Here is a 14,478-nt window from a genome sequence, read left to right on the forward strand (position 1 = left end):
CTGTGGCTCAAGTGGTAGAGCTCTAGCCTTGAGCTGAAGAGCTGAGGGACAGCACCCAGGCCCAGAGTTCAGGCCCCACGACCGGACCCAAAAAAACAAAACAAAACAAAACAAAATTCCATTGTGTGTGTGTATGTATGTGTGTGTGTATATATATATATATATATATATATATATATATATATACACATATATATGTATATATCATATCTTCTTGGTTCATTCATTCATTAAGTGGCATCAGGGCTGATTCCATGCCTTGGCTATGCTGAATAGTGCTGCAGTGAACATGGTTGTGATGATGGCTTTACTGTATTGTCGTTTGTAAACTTTTGGATAAATGTTCAAGAGAACAATTGCTGGATTAGTTCTGTTTAGTTTTTTGAGGAACCACCTCACTGCTTTCCAGAGTGGTTAACAATTTTACATTCCCACCAACAATGTACTAGGGTTCCTCTCTGCCCACACTTGCACTGGCATCTGTTACTGTTTGTATTCTTGATGGCCATTCTAACTGGGACAAGACTGAATCCCAGTGTTGTTCTGGTTTGCATTTCCTTTATGGCCAGTGGTATGTCTGACAATGTAGACATTTTTTAACAAAAAAAAATCCAACTTGTTAGACAATTCCTAAGAACATTTTGACTAACTGCCAGGATTTCCAGAGGAAAGAAGCTTCTGAGAAAAGGACAGTATTGGTCATTTCTCAAGGTCCTGCCTTTTCCTGTTCTCCCCACAGCTCAGGCTTTATACCTTGTCTCTGACTCCCAGTTGGCTAAGGCTAGTGGCCAGACCCCTTGGTTTTGGGGTGTCTGTGTGAGATAGAAAAGCAGGCTTGGGGTGGAGTGGCTCTGAGGGACATTTCTCAAGAAAACCTAAGGGGCTGTCCTGTGCCAGCGCACAGAGCCAGTGCCATCCCCTGTGTACAGGCAGTGTACCTTGCTCACAACCATACTGTGAGTGAGACTGGAACTGAGCTGCAGCTGGCAACCCAACCAGGAGCTGTTTTCCAGCCATGCTTCACAGGCAGCAGGCGAGAGGGGGGCATAGTCACAATGAGTGCCCTTCCCACACCCATCCAGGCAGGTGGCAGAGGCCCCTCATCTCCTAAGTGAGCCTGGATGCAGATGACGCAGAAGGGCTGCCCTGTGCAGTGCACACAAACCTTCTCGTGCATGAATGGAAGGTATACTGAGCCACCAGAAAGATGAAGAGTCCTTTTAGGAACAATGATCACAATGGAATTTTACCTGCTTTGCTGCCAGTGTCCACACACGCAGGCCAGGAAGGGACCGGCCAACAGCTCAGCCGGTGCCAAGTATGGGGCCGCCTCCCCCAGCAGTCTTGGACTCGCCTGTCTTTCTAGATGAACCCTCGTCTGGATGGCTGCATGCGGAGCTGGAACTGGCTCAATGGGGAAGACAACACGATCCAAGAAACCGTGAAGGCGAACACGAAGATGCAATGCTTCTCGGTGACTGAGAAGGGGTCTTTCTTCCCTGGAAATGGGTTTGCATTCTACAGCCTTGGATATAGTAAGTGAGCCTGGCCTCCCGCTGTTGGGGGTCTGTGGTGGGTTCTCTAGCTGGTACATGCTAAGATGTGAACTGTTAGAACTGTCCCGGGACAATGGGAGGACGGCTGTGGTAGGGATCCGTGCTGACCAGTGTAGGTGAGCAAGGATCCATGCTGACCAGTTATAGATGAACAGGGATTCATGCTGACTGGTATAGATGAGCGGGGTTCTGTGCTGACTGGTGTAGGTGAGCAAGGATTTGTGCTGACCAGTGTAGGCGAGCAGGATTCTGTGCTGACCAGTTATAGATGAGCAGGGACTCATGCTGATCAGTATAGGTGAGCAGGGATCCATGCTGACCAGCTATAGATGAGTGTGGGTGAGCAGGGATCTGTGCTCACCAGTTGTATGTGAGTGCCCACCAAGGGGATGTACAAGGTACACACAACTCACCCTTCACAATGAATGGTCTGTCTACATCCCCATTCCTTTCTAATGAGCGGCCTGTTTATAGCTTTAAAGTTTTCCATCCACATGCATTCATCTCAGTGAAATGTTGAGAATTGACTGCTACAGATGCTGTCTGGGATAGGACAGGAGACTCGTTTGAGGAGATGGTGGTGAAAGAGCATGATTGGAGCAGGCTGGCTTCCCCCACAGACTGGCCAGTGGAGATCAAGGGTGGTGCAGGCCCATGCCCATGGCCTTCTAAGCGCTTGGCAAACTTCCACCTCGCAGAGTGACCCGTGACAGTGGGTAGGAACGGAGAGGCTAGTGGACAGCGCAGGGCATGGGGTGCATGGACTCTTATGGAGAGAGCAGGGGCCCTGGGAGTTGGGGGGACAGTGGCCCTCAGGCTCACCCCCTGGGTCAGGTCTGAACAGTTTGGGAGTCACTTGAGTGCATTTTAAAGCAGAGTGCTGTTGGGGGGGGACGGTGCTCACTGTCCTCAAGTGTCCCTGGACCCTGGTGTTGACATCGAGGCCCAGTGCAGGCGGTCCCCTCCAGTCCCACTGCAGTTGTCTGTTAAGACCCTGGGCCCTATGGGCTCAGACCACCATGGTGCCCTCCACCTGCCTTCTCGCCAGGCAGTGCCTCCACTGCCAAGGGCAGGCAGTCCACAGACTGTCCATGTGGCCCCCCTGCCCTTGCGCCGCCGCTCACTCTGCCCCCTGCGCCATGCGTATCGCCTGCTGATGGGCTGCTTTCATCGCAGCACGGACCTCCTCGGATGTCGGGACAGAGACGACCTGGGGAATAGAAGTTGTGGCTCGGATCCGCCCTGCCACCGACACGGGGGTGCTGCTCGCGCTCGTGGCTGATGACCATGCTGTGCCCCTCTCTGTGGCCCTGGTGGACTACCACTCCACAAAAAAGCTCAAGAAACAGGTGAGCCCCACCCCTCACCGGCCCCCGGGCTTTTCCCTCTGCAGTCCTTTTGCCTGACCGCCATACCCAAGGGCTCATCCCAGCCCAGCACCTCCACCAGACCAGGGTCTGCACCCAGCAGGTGCCCTCTGCTTTGTTTAGAGTTGTCATGTGATCACAGAGCACAGCTGCAGTGTAAGCCATGGTGGTCAGGGTGGCAGAACGAGGGCGTGAAACCAGGGAGAGTGAGAGCCGCTGTGGCTGGGGTATCCAGGTATCCCCCAGAGCCCTCAGCACGGTGCACAGTGAGCCCGCAGCACAGTACTCACAGCCCACAGCACAGTACATACAGCCCCCAGCACAGTACTCACAGCCCACAGCACAGTACAGCCCGCAGCACAGTACTCACAGCCCACAGCACAGTACATACAGCCCCCAGCACAGTACTCACAGCCCACAGCACAGTACTCACAGCCCACAGCACAGTACTCACAGCCCACAGCACAGTACAGCCCACAGCACAGTACTCACAGCCCACAGCACAGTACTCACAGCCCACAGCACAGTACTCACAGCCCACAGCACAGTACTCACAACCCACAGCACAGTACAGCCCACAGCACAGTACAGCCCGCAGCACAGTACTCACAACCCACAGCACAGTACAGCCCGCAGCACAGTACAGCCCACAGCACAGTACAGCCCACAGCACAGTACTCACAGCCCACAGCACAGTACTCACAGCCCACAGCACAGTACTCACAGCCCGCAGCACAGTACTCACAACCCACAGCACAGTACAGCCCACAGCACAGTACAGCCCACAGCACAGTACATACAGCCCCCAGCACAGTACTCATAATGCGCAGTACAGTACTCATAGCCTGCAGTATGGCACTCAGCCCACAGCATGGTGCACAGTGAGCCCACAGCACAGTACTCACAGCCTGCAGCACAGTGCACACAGCCTACAGCACAGTACTGACAGCCCGTAGCACAGTATTCACAGCCCACAGCACAGTACTTAGCCCGCAGCACAGTACTTAGCCCGCAGCACACAATACTCACAGCCTACAGTACAGTATTCACAGCCCACAGCACAATACTCAGTGAGCCGGCAGCACAGTACACACAACCCATAGTGCAGTACTCAGTAAGCCTGCAGCACAGTGTTCACAGCCCACAGCACAGTACTCAGCCTGCAACACAGTACTCACAGCCTGTAACACAGTACTCAGCTGGCAGAAGGAGAAGACATGGCCCTCCGTTACCTCCCAGCTGCCTACCACACACAAATCCCAGTGCAGGAGTGGACCCCAGCCCACCCTGACCCACGACCAGCAGGGAAGCATGGAACATCTGGCGTCCTGACCCTGACCCTGTCCTCCCCTCTCCCCCTGCAGTTGGTGGTCTTAGCAGTGGAGGATGTTGCCCTGGCTCTGATGGAGATCAAGGTGTGTGATGGTCAGGAACACGTGGTCACGGTCTCCCTGAGGGCGAACGAGGCCACTCTGGAAGTGGATGGCACCAAAGGCCAGAGTGAAGTCACTGCCTCCCAGCTGCAAGAGCGGCTGGCCATCCTGGAGACACACCTGCAGGGCTCTGTGCTCACCTTCGTGGGGGGCCTGCCAGGTAGGTCCTCCCTGTACTGGGTGCCTGCGCTGGGCCAGTGGGTCAGCTTCCTCCTCACATCAGCTCTGATGCATGGCGGCTTCATTTAGAGAGAGGGGAAGTGTATAAAGGTTCATGCACCAACCTCAGTGCTGTCCAGGCCATTGCTGACCCTGGATAAACATCTGTTATCCGGACTGAGGACAGGGCATGGGTAGGCCTTGGTCCATCAGCCCTACGCTCCCTTGTCCCTCAAAGAGCATCATCTGAGAGCCAGTTAGACCAGGGCCTGGAAGGAGGCTGGATGGACCCTGGGCTGTGCTGGTCACCCGGCACTGTTAGCCAACAAAGTGGCCAAAAGCCCCTCCTGGGTCCCACATGGGCTACCAGCAGTGTCCTGCTCAATCTTACAGACCCAGAACAGAATGAGGGTGTCATCAAACTACAAATTCCTTACTGGTTATCCCAAGCCAAGGTGCAGTAGAGGACCAGATCCTCCCATCGTGAGCTAGTCTCTATGCCAAACAGTGGGATTTCTGTACTGATGACCTGACACAGACATCTCAGATTTAATCCCAAAGCTTAGGAGAGAGGGGAGAGCAGGAGACTGACAGCAGCATGACAACTGGCTCAAGGACGGGCAGGGAGGAGCCTAAATTGACACCTGGGGGAGGCATCTGCAAGAACTAGAGGGGCACACGGTGAGCACTTGGGGTAGGTTCACACCCAGACAGGGATGATGGTGAAAATAGATCCAATGCCCCACTGGGAACTCAGCCAGTGCCCAGGAATGCTGAGGGTGGGTTCTGGCCAGCCTGGCTCTGCCAGCTCACGGTATTCATTCCCATGGCCAGGGGTGCCAGTGACATCCGCGCCCGTCATAGCATTCTACCGTGGCTGCATGACACTGGAGGTAAACCAGAAGCTCCTGGACCTGGATGAGGCCGCGTACAAGCACAGTGACATCACTTCGCACTCCTGTCCCCCAGTGGAGCACTCCACACCCTAGACTAGCTGCCTCAGGACCCAAGAGCACGAGACCACCGGTGCCACACTCCAAGCAGAAAGGAGTGAGCTTTGAGTGCAGCCCTTGAACACTGGAGCGGGCAGGGCCGCCCCGCCTCACCAGCTGCTTTCCTTTGAGACCTTTCTTTGCCTGTACCATATCTGTACATAGTGGACTGGTGTTGGAGGCCCACGGCCCACGCCCTGCCCATCAGCCTGAGGGAACCTGGCTGCACAGGGGAGGACGTGGGAAGGCCAGGATTGCAGCAACGCAGACTTGAAGAAAATAATTCTTTTTATTTTTATTACCACATGCTTCTTTCTGACTCCAAAATATGAAAAAATAAAATATTTACGGAAGCCTTTTTAATCTTGTGTTGACCACTGTCTACTCTTTAGGGTTTATCAGCCCTTAGCAGCTCTTGAGATAAATGGACTTAGAGGGCCAGGGCACTGTAGATCACATCTGGAGGTGGTCATGGAGTTCAGAGCACTGTAGATGACATCTAGAGGTAGGTGGTCATGGAGTTCAGAGCACTGTGGATGACATCTGGAGGTGGTCATGGAGGGTCAGGGCACTGTGGATGACATCTGGAGGTGGTCATGGAGGCCAGGGCACTGTGGATGACATCTGGAGGTGGTCATGGAGGCCAGGGCACTGTGGATGACATCTGGAGGTGGTCATGGAGGCCAGGGCACTGTAGATCACATCTGGAGGTGGTTATGGAGGCCAGGGCACTGTGGATCACATCTGGAGGTGGTCATGGAGGCCAGGGCACTGTGAATCACAGCTAGAGGTGGTCATGGAGGTTATGGCACTATAGATCATATCTGGAGGTGGTCATGGAGGCCAGGGCACTGTGGATCACTTCTGGAGGTGGTCATGGAGGCCAGGGCACTGTAGATCTGATCTGGAGGTAGTCATGGAGGCCAGGTCACTATGGATGACATCTGGAGGTAGTCATGGAGGCTATGGCACTGTAGATCATATCTGGAGGTGGTCATGGAGGCCAGGGCACTGTGGATCACTTCTGGAAGTGGTCATGGAGGCCAGGGCACTGTGGATCTGATCTGGAGGTAGTCATGGAGGCCAGGGCACTATGGATCACATTTGGAGGTGGTCATGGAGGCCAGGGTACTGTGGATCACATCTGGAGGTGGTCATGGAGTCCAGAGCACTGTGGATTACATCTGGAGGTGGTCAGGGAGGCCAGGACATGTGGATCACAACTGGAGGTGGTCATGGGAGACCAGGGCACTGTGGATTACATCTGGAGGTGTTCATGGTGGTCAGGGCACTGTGGATGATATCTGGAGGTGGTTATGGAGGCCAGGGCACTGTGAATCACAGCTGGAGGTGGTCATGGAGGTCAGGACATTGTGGGTTGCAGCTAGAGGCTATGCTAGGCTTTGCCTGACACTGCCCTGAGTCCAGGCTGGGTACCCCTGGGTTACCAGGAACCTCCTCATGTGGGTGATGACAGAGGCTCAGACTGCATCACCAGAGGCCTGTGTGTACTCTACTCTGAGAGTGAAGTGAGTTGAGGAGGGACACCCAGCTGTGCAGTTTAACCCAATGGGACCCGCAGGGCAGCAGTATGTGAGATGATGTGTGTAGGGTGACTGTGTGAGGCAGCTATGAGCAGAGTGTATGGAGTGACTGAACAGGGTGACTGTGCAGGATGACTGTGTGTGAGTTGACTGTGTAGGATGACTGCAGGATGACTGTGTGCATGTGAGAGGTAACTGCAGGGTGAATGTGCAGAGTGGTTTGTACAGGGTGACTGTGCAGGATAACTTTGGGATGACTGCAGGGTGACTGTGGGAAGTGAATGTGTGCAGGGTTAATTGTGGAGTGACTATAGGGTGATTTGTGGGGTAACTTGTGGGGTGACTTGTGCAGGATGACTGTGTGGGGCAGCTACAAGCAGAGTGTGCAGAGTGACTGGACTGGGTGATTGCACAGGGTGACTGTGCGGGGTGACTACACAGGGTGACTGCAGGATGACTGTGTGGGGTTACTGTGTGGTATGACTGTGCGGGTTGACTGTGCAAGATGACTGTGCAGGGTGACTGTGTACAGGGTGACTGTTCAGGATGACTGTACAGGGTGACTGTGTGTGGGATACTGTGTGAGGTGACTGTGCAGGGTGACTATGTTTGGAGTGATTGTGCAGGGTGACTGTGTTCAGGGTGGCTGTGTGCAGGGTGACTGTGCAGGATGACTGTGTGGGGTGACTGTGTGGGGTGATTGTATGCAGGGTGGCTGTGTGCAGGGTCTGTGTGCAGGATGACTGTACGCAGGGTGACTGCAGGGTGACTGTGCAGGGTGACTGTGCGGGGTGACTGTGGAGTGACTGTGCAGGATGCCTGTGTGCAGGGTAACTATGCTGGGTGGCTGTGTGCAGCGTGACTGTGCTAGGTGACTGTGCAAGGTGACTATGTTCAAGGTGACTGTGTGAAGGTGACTGTGCAGGGTGACTGTGCAGGGTGACTATGTACAGGTGACTGTGTACAGGGTGACTGGGGGGTGACTGTGCACAAAGTGACTGTGCTGGGTAATTGTGTGGAGTGACTGTGCAGGATGACTGTGTGCAGGGTGACTATGCTGGGTGACTGTGTAGGGTGACTGTGCTAGGTGACTGTGCAGGGTGACTGTGTACAAGGTGACTTGTGCAAGGTGACTGTGTTCAGGGTGACTGTGCAGGGTAACTGTGTGCAGGGTTACTGTGCATGGGGTAACTGTGCGGGATGCTTGTGTACAGGGTGGCTGTGTGCAAGATGACTATGTGCAGGGTGACCTGCAGGGTGACTATGTGCAGGGTGGCTGTGGGTGGGTGACTGTAGCTGTTTGCAGAATGCCTGTGTAGGGTTACTGTGTACAGGGTAACTATGGAGTAACTGTGCAGGATGACTGTGCAGGGTGACTGTGTGCAGGATGACTGTGTGGGGTGACTGTGTGGGGTGACTGTGTGGGGTGACTGTACAGGATAACTCTACAGGGTAACTGTGTGCAGGGTGACTGTGCAGGGTGGCTGTGTGCAGGGTTACTGTGTGGGGTGACTGTGCGGGGTGATTTGCAGGGTGACAATGCAGGGTGACTGTGTGCAGCGTGACTCTGTGGGGTGACTGTGTGGGGTGACTGTGTGCAGGGTGGCTGTGTGCAGGGTGACTTTGCAGGATGACTGTGTGGGGTGACTGTGTGGGGTGACTGTGTACAGGGTGATCGTGTACAATGTGACTGTGTACAGGGTGATTGCATGGTGACTGTACAGGGTGACTTGAAGGGTGACTGTGTGCAAGATGGCTATGTGCAGGGTGACTTGCAGAATGACTGTAGGGTGACTGTGTGCAGGGTGGCTTTGTGCAAGGTGAATGTGTGCAAGGTGAGTGTGTGCAGGGTGACTTACAGGGTAACTTGCAAGGTGACTGTGTGCAGAGTGACTGTATGCAAGGTGACTGTGTGCAGGGTGGCTATGTGCAGAGTGACTGTGTGCAGGGTGACTGTACAAGGTGACTGTGTGCAGGGTGACTGTTCAGGGTGACTGTACAGGATGACTTTTGGGGTGTACCTTTATGTAGGTGGCTATGTCAGGGCTGACTGTGTTCAGGATGACTGTGTAGAATGCCTGTGGGTGGTGACTGTGCAGGGTTACTGTGTGCAGGATCACTGTGTGCAGGGTGGCTGTGTGAAGGCTGACTGCAGGATGCCTTGTGAGGGCTGTGTACAGGATGTCTGTGTGTGGGGTACCTGTGTGTAGGTGGCTGTGAACAGGCTGTGTGAGGGCTGTGTGCGGGGTGCCTGTGTATGGACTTGGCAGCTGCAGAGGACTCCTGTCTTCTTGCAGACCACTTGCTTCTGGGCCTGGCCTCTGCAGTTCAAAGGGAAAATCCACTTCCTCCGCCCCAGGGCTGTGAGCAGCATGAGGACAGTGGCTGCTTCACAATAGGTGGTCCTGCATCCTAAGTGAAGAGGAGAGGGTTGTGGTGGACTTGGACCCTAGGCCTGGAAGCCCCATGGATGGTCTAGAAGTCGCAGAACTGCTGAGCACAGACCCAGCAGGCGTGGGAAGCTGGACACCCCGCTCTGCCAGGCCCGGAGCCCCATGCCACCCCCGCTGGGCCTCCCAGAGCGCCGGCTGTGAACCTCATGGAACTCAGATCTGCGCCAGCCCTGTCAGCACAGCAACCCCCTTGGCCCTCTGTGGTTTTCTTCCTGGTTGGAGGCGGCTCTGGAATGTTCTCATGGAATGTTCTCAAGGAGAGCTCTCTAGCCAGTCCCACTTCTCCAAAAAGTCAGGAGGCCAAGAGAAGAGAGTCAGATGCTGGTGTTAGGGCTAGACCGCAGGATTCACACAGACACAGGTGGTACCTGTGACACCTGCTCCGGGGTGACCACACTCTGTCTGGGAGAGCCCAGGCTCCAGAGTCTCAGACTTGGTGGGCGCCAGGGCCTTATTCTATCTCCTGCCAAACAAAGCAAAAACCTGCCCTGGGCCGAACCACGAAGCACATTCTGCCAGCCACGGTCATGCAACATCTCCCTGTGTTCTGGGATGAGGAGGCTGTGGACAGACAGGGGTCTCAGGATGGACTGTGCTGGCCATGCTTGGAAGATAGGGAAGACAAGGAGGAAGGAGGCCCATAGTCTCGGATGGAGGCTAGGATGGATTGCATTGTTGATGTTTAGGTTTGAGTTGAGTTAAAAGTTTTCTTTTTAAGGAAGAAAATAGTTATTTTCAATTTATGTTGTTTTGTGCTGAGCATTTCCCTGATGGGTATTATTTTTTGAGGCTTGCTTTGTGCATGACTTTTATCATTTCCCTGATGGCTATTTTTTGAGGCTTGCTTTGTGCATGACCTTTAGCAGCACCCCGTTTTCCCCACAGGCACGTGACCCCTTCACCAACACACACACGTTGTTAGGAAAATGTCTCAGGGCCAGATGTGCCTAAGAGCAAAGCATTTTCAAACCACTGACTTAAAGCAAAACATAATGTAATTCTGTCTCCCATTATACCACGGTATGGAGTGAGCCTGTACGTGTAAAGGTAGGCTGTAATCCCCAACTAAAAGGAATACAGAGTCCCTGTCCAGATGGGCTCTCCCATGTCTCTGCAAATTCATGGTGCACAGTGGTCACCCAACAAAGAAGCAGACAGGACCCAAGCAGACCCTGCAGAGATGAAAGACTGTGTCCATTGGGCCTGGGCCTGGTTTGCGAGTGGAAATAGAGACTGCAGCATGTAAGACGTACACACACACTAGAGGGGTAAGGGGCTGAGACTGAGAATGCCGTGTTCGGTAAATCAGAGCTACAGTGGCAGAAGTCAGTGACCTTTATAAGAAGCAACAAATGAGTCTACTGAGGCTGAAGAGCACAACCTCAGAAACTGCATCTCCTGAGCAGTCCACAGCACAACACGGCCATGCACAGCCATGTGTGCAATGAGCTACTCACAGAGCACACAGGCAGAAACAATCTGCCACATACAATAGTCAGTCTAACGGAGAAAGCTGATATATTCAGAAATGGAGCAACACATAGTGAGAGAAGGGTTGGCCACCGTTGGAGAAAATCACTAGTACCCAACCTAGCATGGGAAGCCAGGAAGAGAACAGGCCCTTCAAGTCAGCATCAGGGGCAAAGTGACCTCTTCCAAGTGGGGCATTGAGCCTGAGAGTAAGCACTGACAGCACATGTGCACTGATAGCACGTGTGCACTGACAGGATGTGTGAAGTGATGGGGTGTGTGCAGTGACAGCATGTGTATACTGACAGCACGTGTGTACCAACAGGACGTGTTCAGTAAAAGCGCATGTGTACTGACAGGATGTGCACACTGTCAAGACGTGCGCCGACAGGACATGCTCAGTGACAGCATGTTTGCAGTGACAGCACATGTACAATGACAGGACATGTGCACTGACAGGCAGGTGCAGTGACAGGACGTGTAATGTGACAGGACATGAGCAGTGACAGCACGTGTGCACTGACAGGATGTATATACCGACAGGACGTGTGAACTAACAGGATATGTGCACTGACAGGACTTGCACAGTGACAGGACGTGTACACTGACAGTACCTGCGCAGTGTCAGGATGAGTACACTGATCGAACGAGTACACTGACCAGATGTGTGCACTGACAGGATGTGTACAGTGTCCAGGCCATGTGCACTGACAGCACGTGTGCACCAACAGCACATGTGCATTGACAAGCCGTGTGCAGTGAGGTGAGGAATGGACTTGGGGCTCTTATGCCACCACCTTGACCAGCCTGCGACTTGAGCCACCTGAGGTGCGTGTGTGGCCTAGGCCTCCGTCATCAATGTTGGGCCAGGTCAGCCCAAAACTGCACTGGAAGCTGTCATCATCTGAGCAGAGCTAACTGGACCCAAACTTGCAGCTCAGCAGCCTCCTCTGACCACAGCCTCTACTGACTTCTGTCACCCAGCAGCCTCTACCCGACCAGAGCCTTCCTCTGACCAGAGCCTCCCTCTGACCAGAGCCTCCCTCTGACCAGAGCCTCCCTCTAACCAGAGCCTCCACCTGGCCAAAGCCTCCCTCTGACCACAGCCTCCCTCTGACCAGGGCCAATAGCTAACCAGAGCCTCGTCTGACAGCCTTGGCCGCCACGTTATCACTGCCTATAGCACCCTGGCCTGTCCAGCCCACCCCTCCCCAGCAGGTGGAGTCTGTCCTCTTGGCCATCCTGTCCCTGCCACACAGGAGGCACTAGTGGGATATGACACCTTCAGAATGGAGTGGAGGGAGCCGGGCCTTCTGTTCCTCAGCTCCCCGGCTCCCACCTGGCAGGATGGTGCTGAGGGGTGTCAAGCTAGACACCGGCCTGCACTGGGGTACCTGACCCCAGGCTGTCCCCGAGAACCCCCTAAAGGTCTGGAGCTGGGAATCTACTCCTGTGAGGAGTGGGGTCCAGGCCCCCTCAGACCCCACAGAGGTACCCTATGAGAGCCACAGGCCAGGCCATGAAGGCCACCAATACTCCAGTCACATGGCTGTCCACGCGAAGGGACAGTCTACCTCCGGGGACGGGACGCTGGGGCCACCACCAGGCCGTGGCGGAGCTGCCTGCATTCCTGGTGGCTGTGGTGAGATGAAGACATTCTTGGGGGTATGAACGTAATCGTTGACCTTGGAATGTAAGATTTCCTAATGGCTCTTGGCTCCAGGAAGGCCTCTAAGCCCATGCCAGGGGGACACGCATTAGAGTAGAGTGTGGTGACAGAACATCTCGGGGGAGCTGGGACTCCCACGCCCCCTGCACATACCTCCAACCCCAATCAGCACCAGGAGTGTGAAGCTGCTCCCTGAGGACTGGGAGACCATGGCTCCCCGAGGCAGAGGCTTTGCACCCTGGGCCTACAATTCGCTTCATTGCTTGAAGAGACCCTGGGGCCTAGAAGACCAAGTGCAGGCCACAGCACCAAGACCTGAAAGCCAGCCGGGAGGCAGCATGGGGGCCCTGCCTGCAGCAGTGGTGGTAGCGGCTCTGGAAACCCAGCATCCTGCCGCTACCTCCAGAACCCTTGCTTTTTGCTGCTTACTTCACACTCACTGGTCTTTACGCTCACGGATTCACCGTATGCTCCATCCTGGGGGCAGCTGGCCTGTGCCAGCTCTGCCAGTGCCTACATTCCCACCTGACAAGGTGAAGACCAGGAGGCTTCTGCTCATGGTGAGTTGACTGCCATGTGTGGCCCAGTCCATGCCGTGTCTTCTGCAAGAGCCCCCTGGTGGTATTGGTGGGGACACAAGCCCCTCTCTCTGGGGCTAGCTCTGAATGACCTCTGACCAGCAGATCCTAAGCCCTCCAGTCCAGACAGAATCCTGGGGTCAGCTTTCCCTATAGCCGAGGTGGCCTCTGAAGGGGCTGAGGACACGGCCTTGCTGAAAGGGGATGGGGAGGCTGGCCTCCCTTTCCCAGAGCCTCCGGGAGGCCCAGTCATTCACACACACACACTTCGGACACAGCATGCTTTGTCTGGGGAAACACAGTCAGGACTCGGACTGTTTGGATACATTGCTGCTTCATATGAAGTCAAACCAGGTCTCCATTATGAAAAACTTTCGCATGATGGAACCGTGGTGGGTGACCCACAGAAGCCCCAGCCAGTGCCCCAGCTCACCCCCATCTCACCCCAAGCTCACCCCCAGGTCCCTGTGATCACCAGGGGCCAAGGTTCAAAGACCCACAGAGGCTTCAGCCAGTGCCCCAGCCCATCCCCAGCTCACCCCCAGCTCCCCATGATCACTGGGGGCTGGGTTGCAAGGATCAGATGTGGGCAGGGAGTGGGCACTTAGCACTAGGAAGGGGCGCGTGTGTCCTTATCCTGAGGACGGGAATGAGGATTGGGGAGCTCTGGGGTGGCAGGCCCCCAGGACCACGCTGTGGCAGATCAGAGAGACAGCCTTTCCCAAGTGCCACTGATTCAGTGTCCACGACCATGGTGGATAAAAGAGTTGTCCAGGGTCAGTTCCCCAAGGTCATGGGAGGCCAGGCCAGTTCCCCAAGGTCATATGGAAGGCGAGATCCCTGCTATCATGGGGAAGGCAGGCTTCCAGAGGTCATGGGGGGCAGGACTAGGCTTCCAGGGGCCGAAAGGGACCAGGCTTCATGGGGCTAAGGAGAAGCAAAGATCCTCTCTCAGGAAAGAGGCTCAAGAGGCTATTATGATAGAAATGGCAACAGTTCACAGCCCTCCAGTACCAGCAGGCAGCCTGGGGATGCCACACAAACCTCTCTTGTGCCTGCCTGCTGTCATTCAGCATAGGTGTGCTCTGTGGGTCTTTGTGGGAAACCGGCTGTACTCAGAGCTGGGGGCTACTCTGGGACAGCCATAGCCAGAGGGGCATAGGCTGGCTGCCCAATGGCCCAGGGCTTCTTTCAGACCCGAGCCATAGCTGGGCCAAGGAAGAGGCTTACCACAGGAAGGTCATCAGGAAAGCGGAC

At 54.8% G+C, this 14,478-nt stretch overlaps 1 protein-coding gene across 1 annotated transcript in view; it reads left to right on the forward strand.

Annotated features, from left to right (window-relative positions):
• The window catches only part of Gas6 (growth arrest-specific 6), a 29,560-nt gene extending 23,683 nt beyond the window's left edge, over positions 1–5,877 (forward strand). The window contains exons 12-15 of the mRNA XM_013022710.1: positions 1,367–1,535; positions 2,733–2,905; positions 4,288–4,516; positions 5,350–5,877. Of these exons, the coding sequence (XP_012878164.1) occupies positions 1,367–1,535; positions 2,733–2,905; positions 4,288–4,516; positions 5,350–5,504 (726 nt within the window). The 3' untranslated portion in view covers positions 5,505–5,877. The remainder of the gene's footprint in view (positions 1–1,366; positions 1,536–2,732; positions 2,906–4,287; positions 4,517–5,349) is intronic.
• The last annotated feature ends 8,601 nt before the right edge of the window (positions 5,878–14,478 follow it).

The sequence above is a fragment of the Dipodomys ordii genome, unplaced genomic scaffold, assembly GCF_000151885.1.
Source record: "Dipodomys ordii isolate 6190 unplaced genomic scaffold, Dord_2.0 Scaffold64, whole genome shotgun sequence".
NCBI classification, from domain to species: domain Eukaryota; kingdom Metazoa; phylum Chordata; class Mammalia; order Rodentia; family Heteromyidae; genus Dipodomys; species Dipodomys ordii.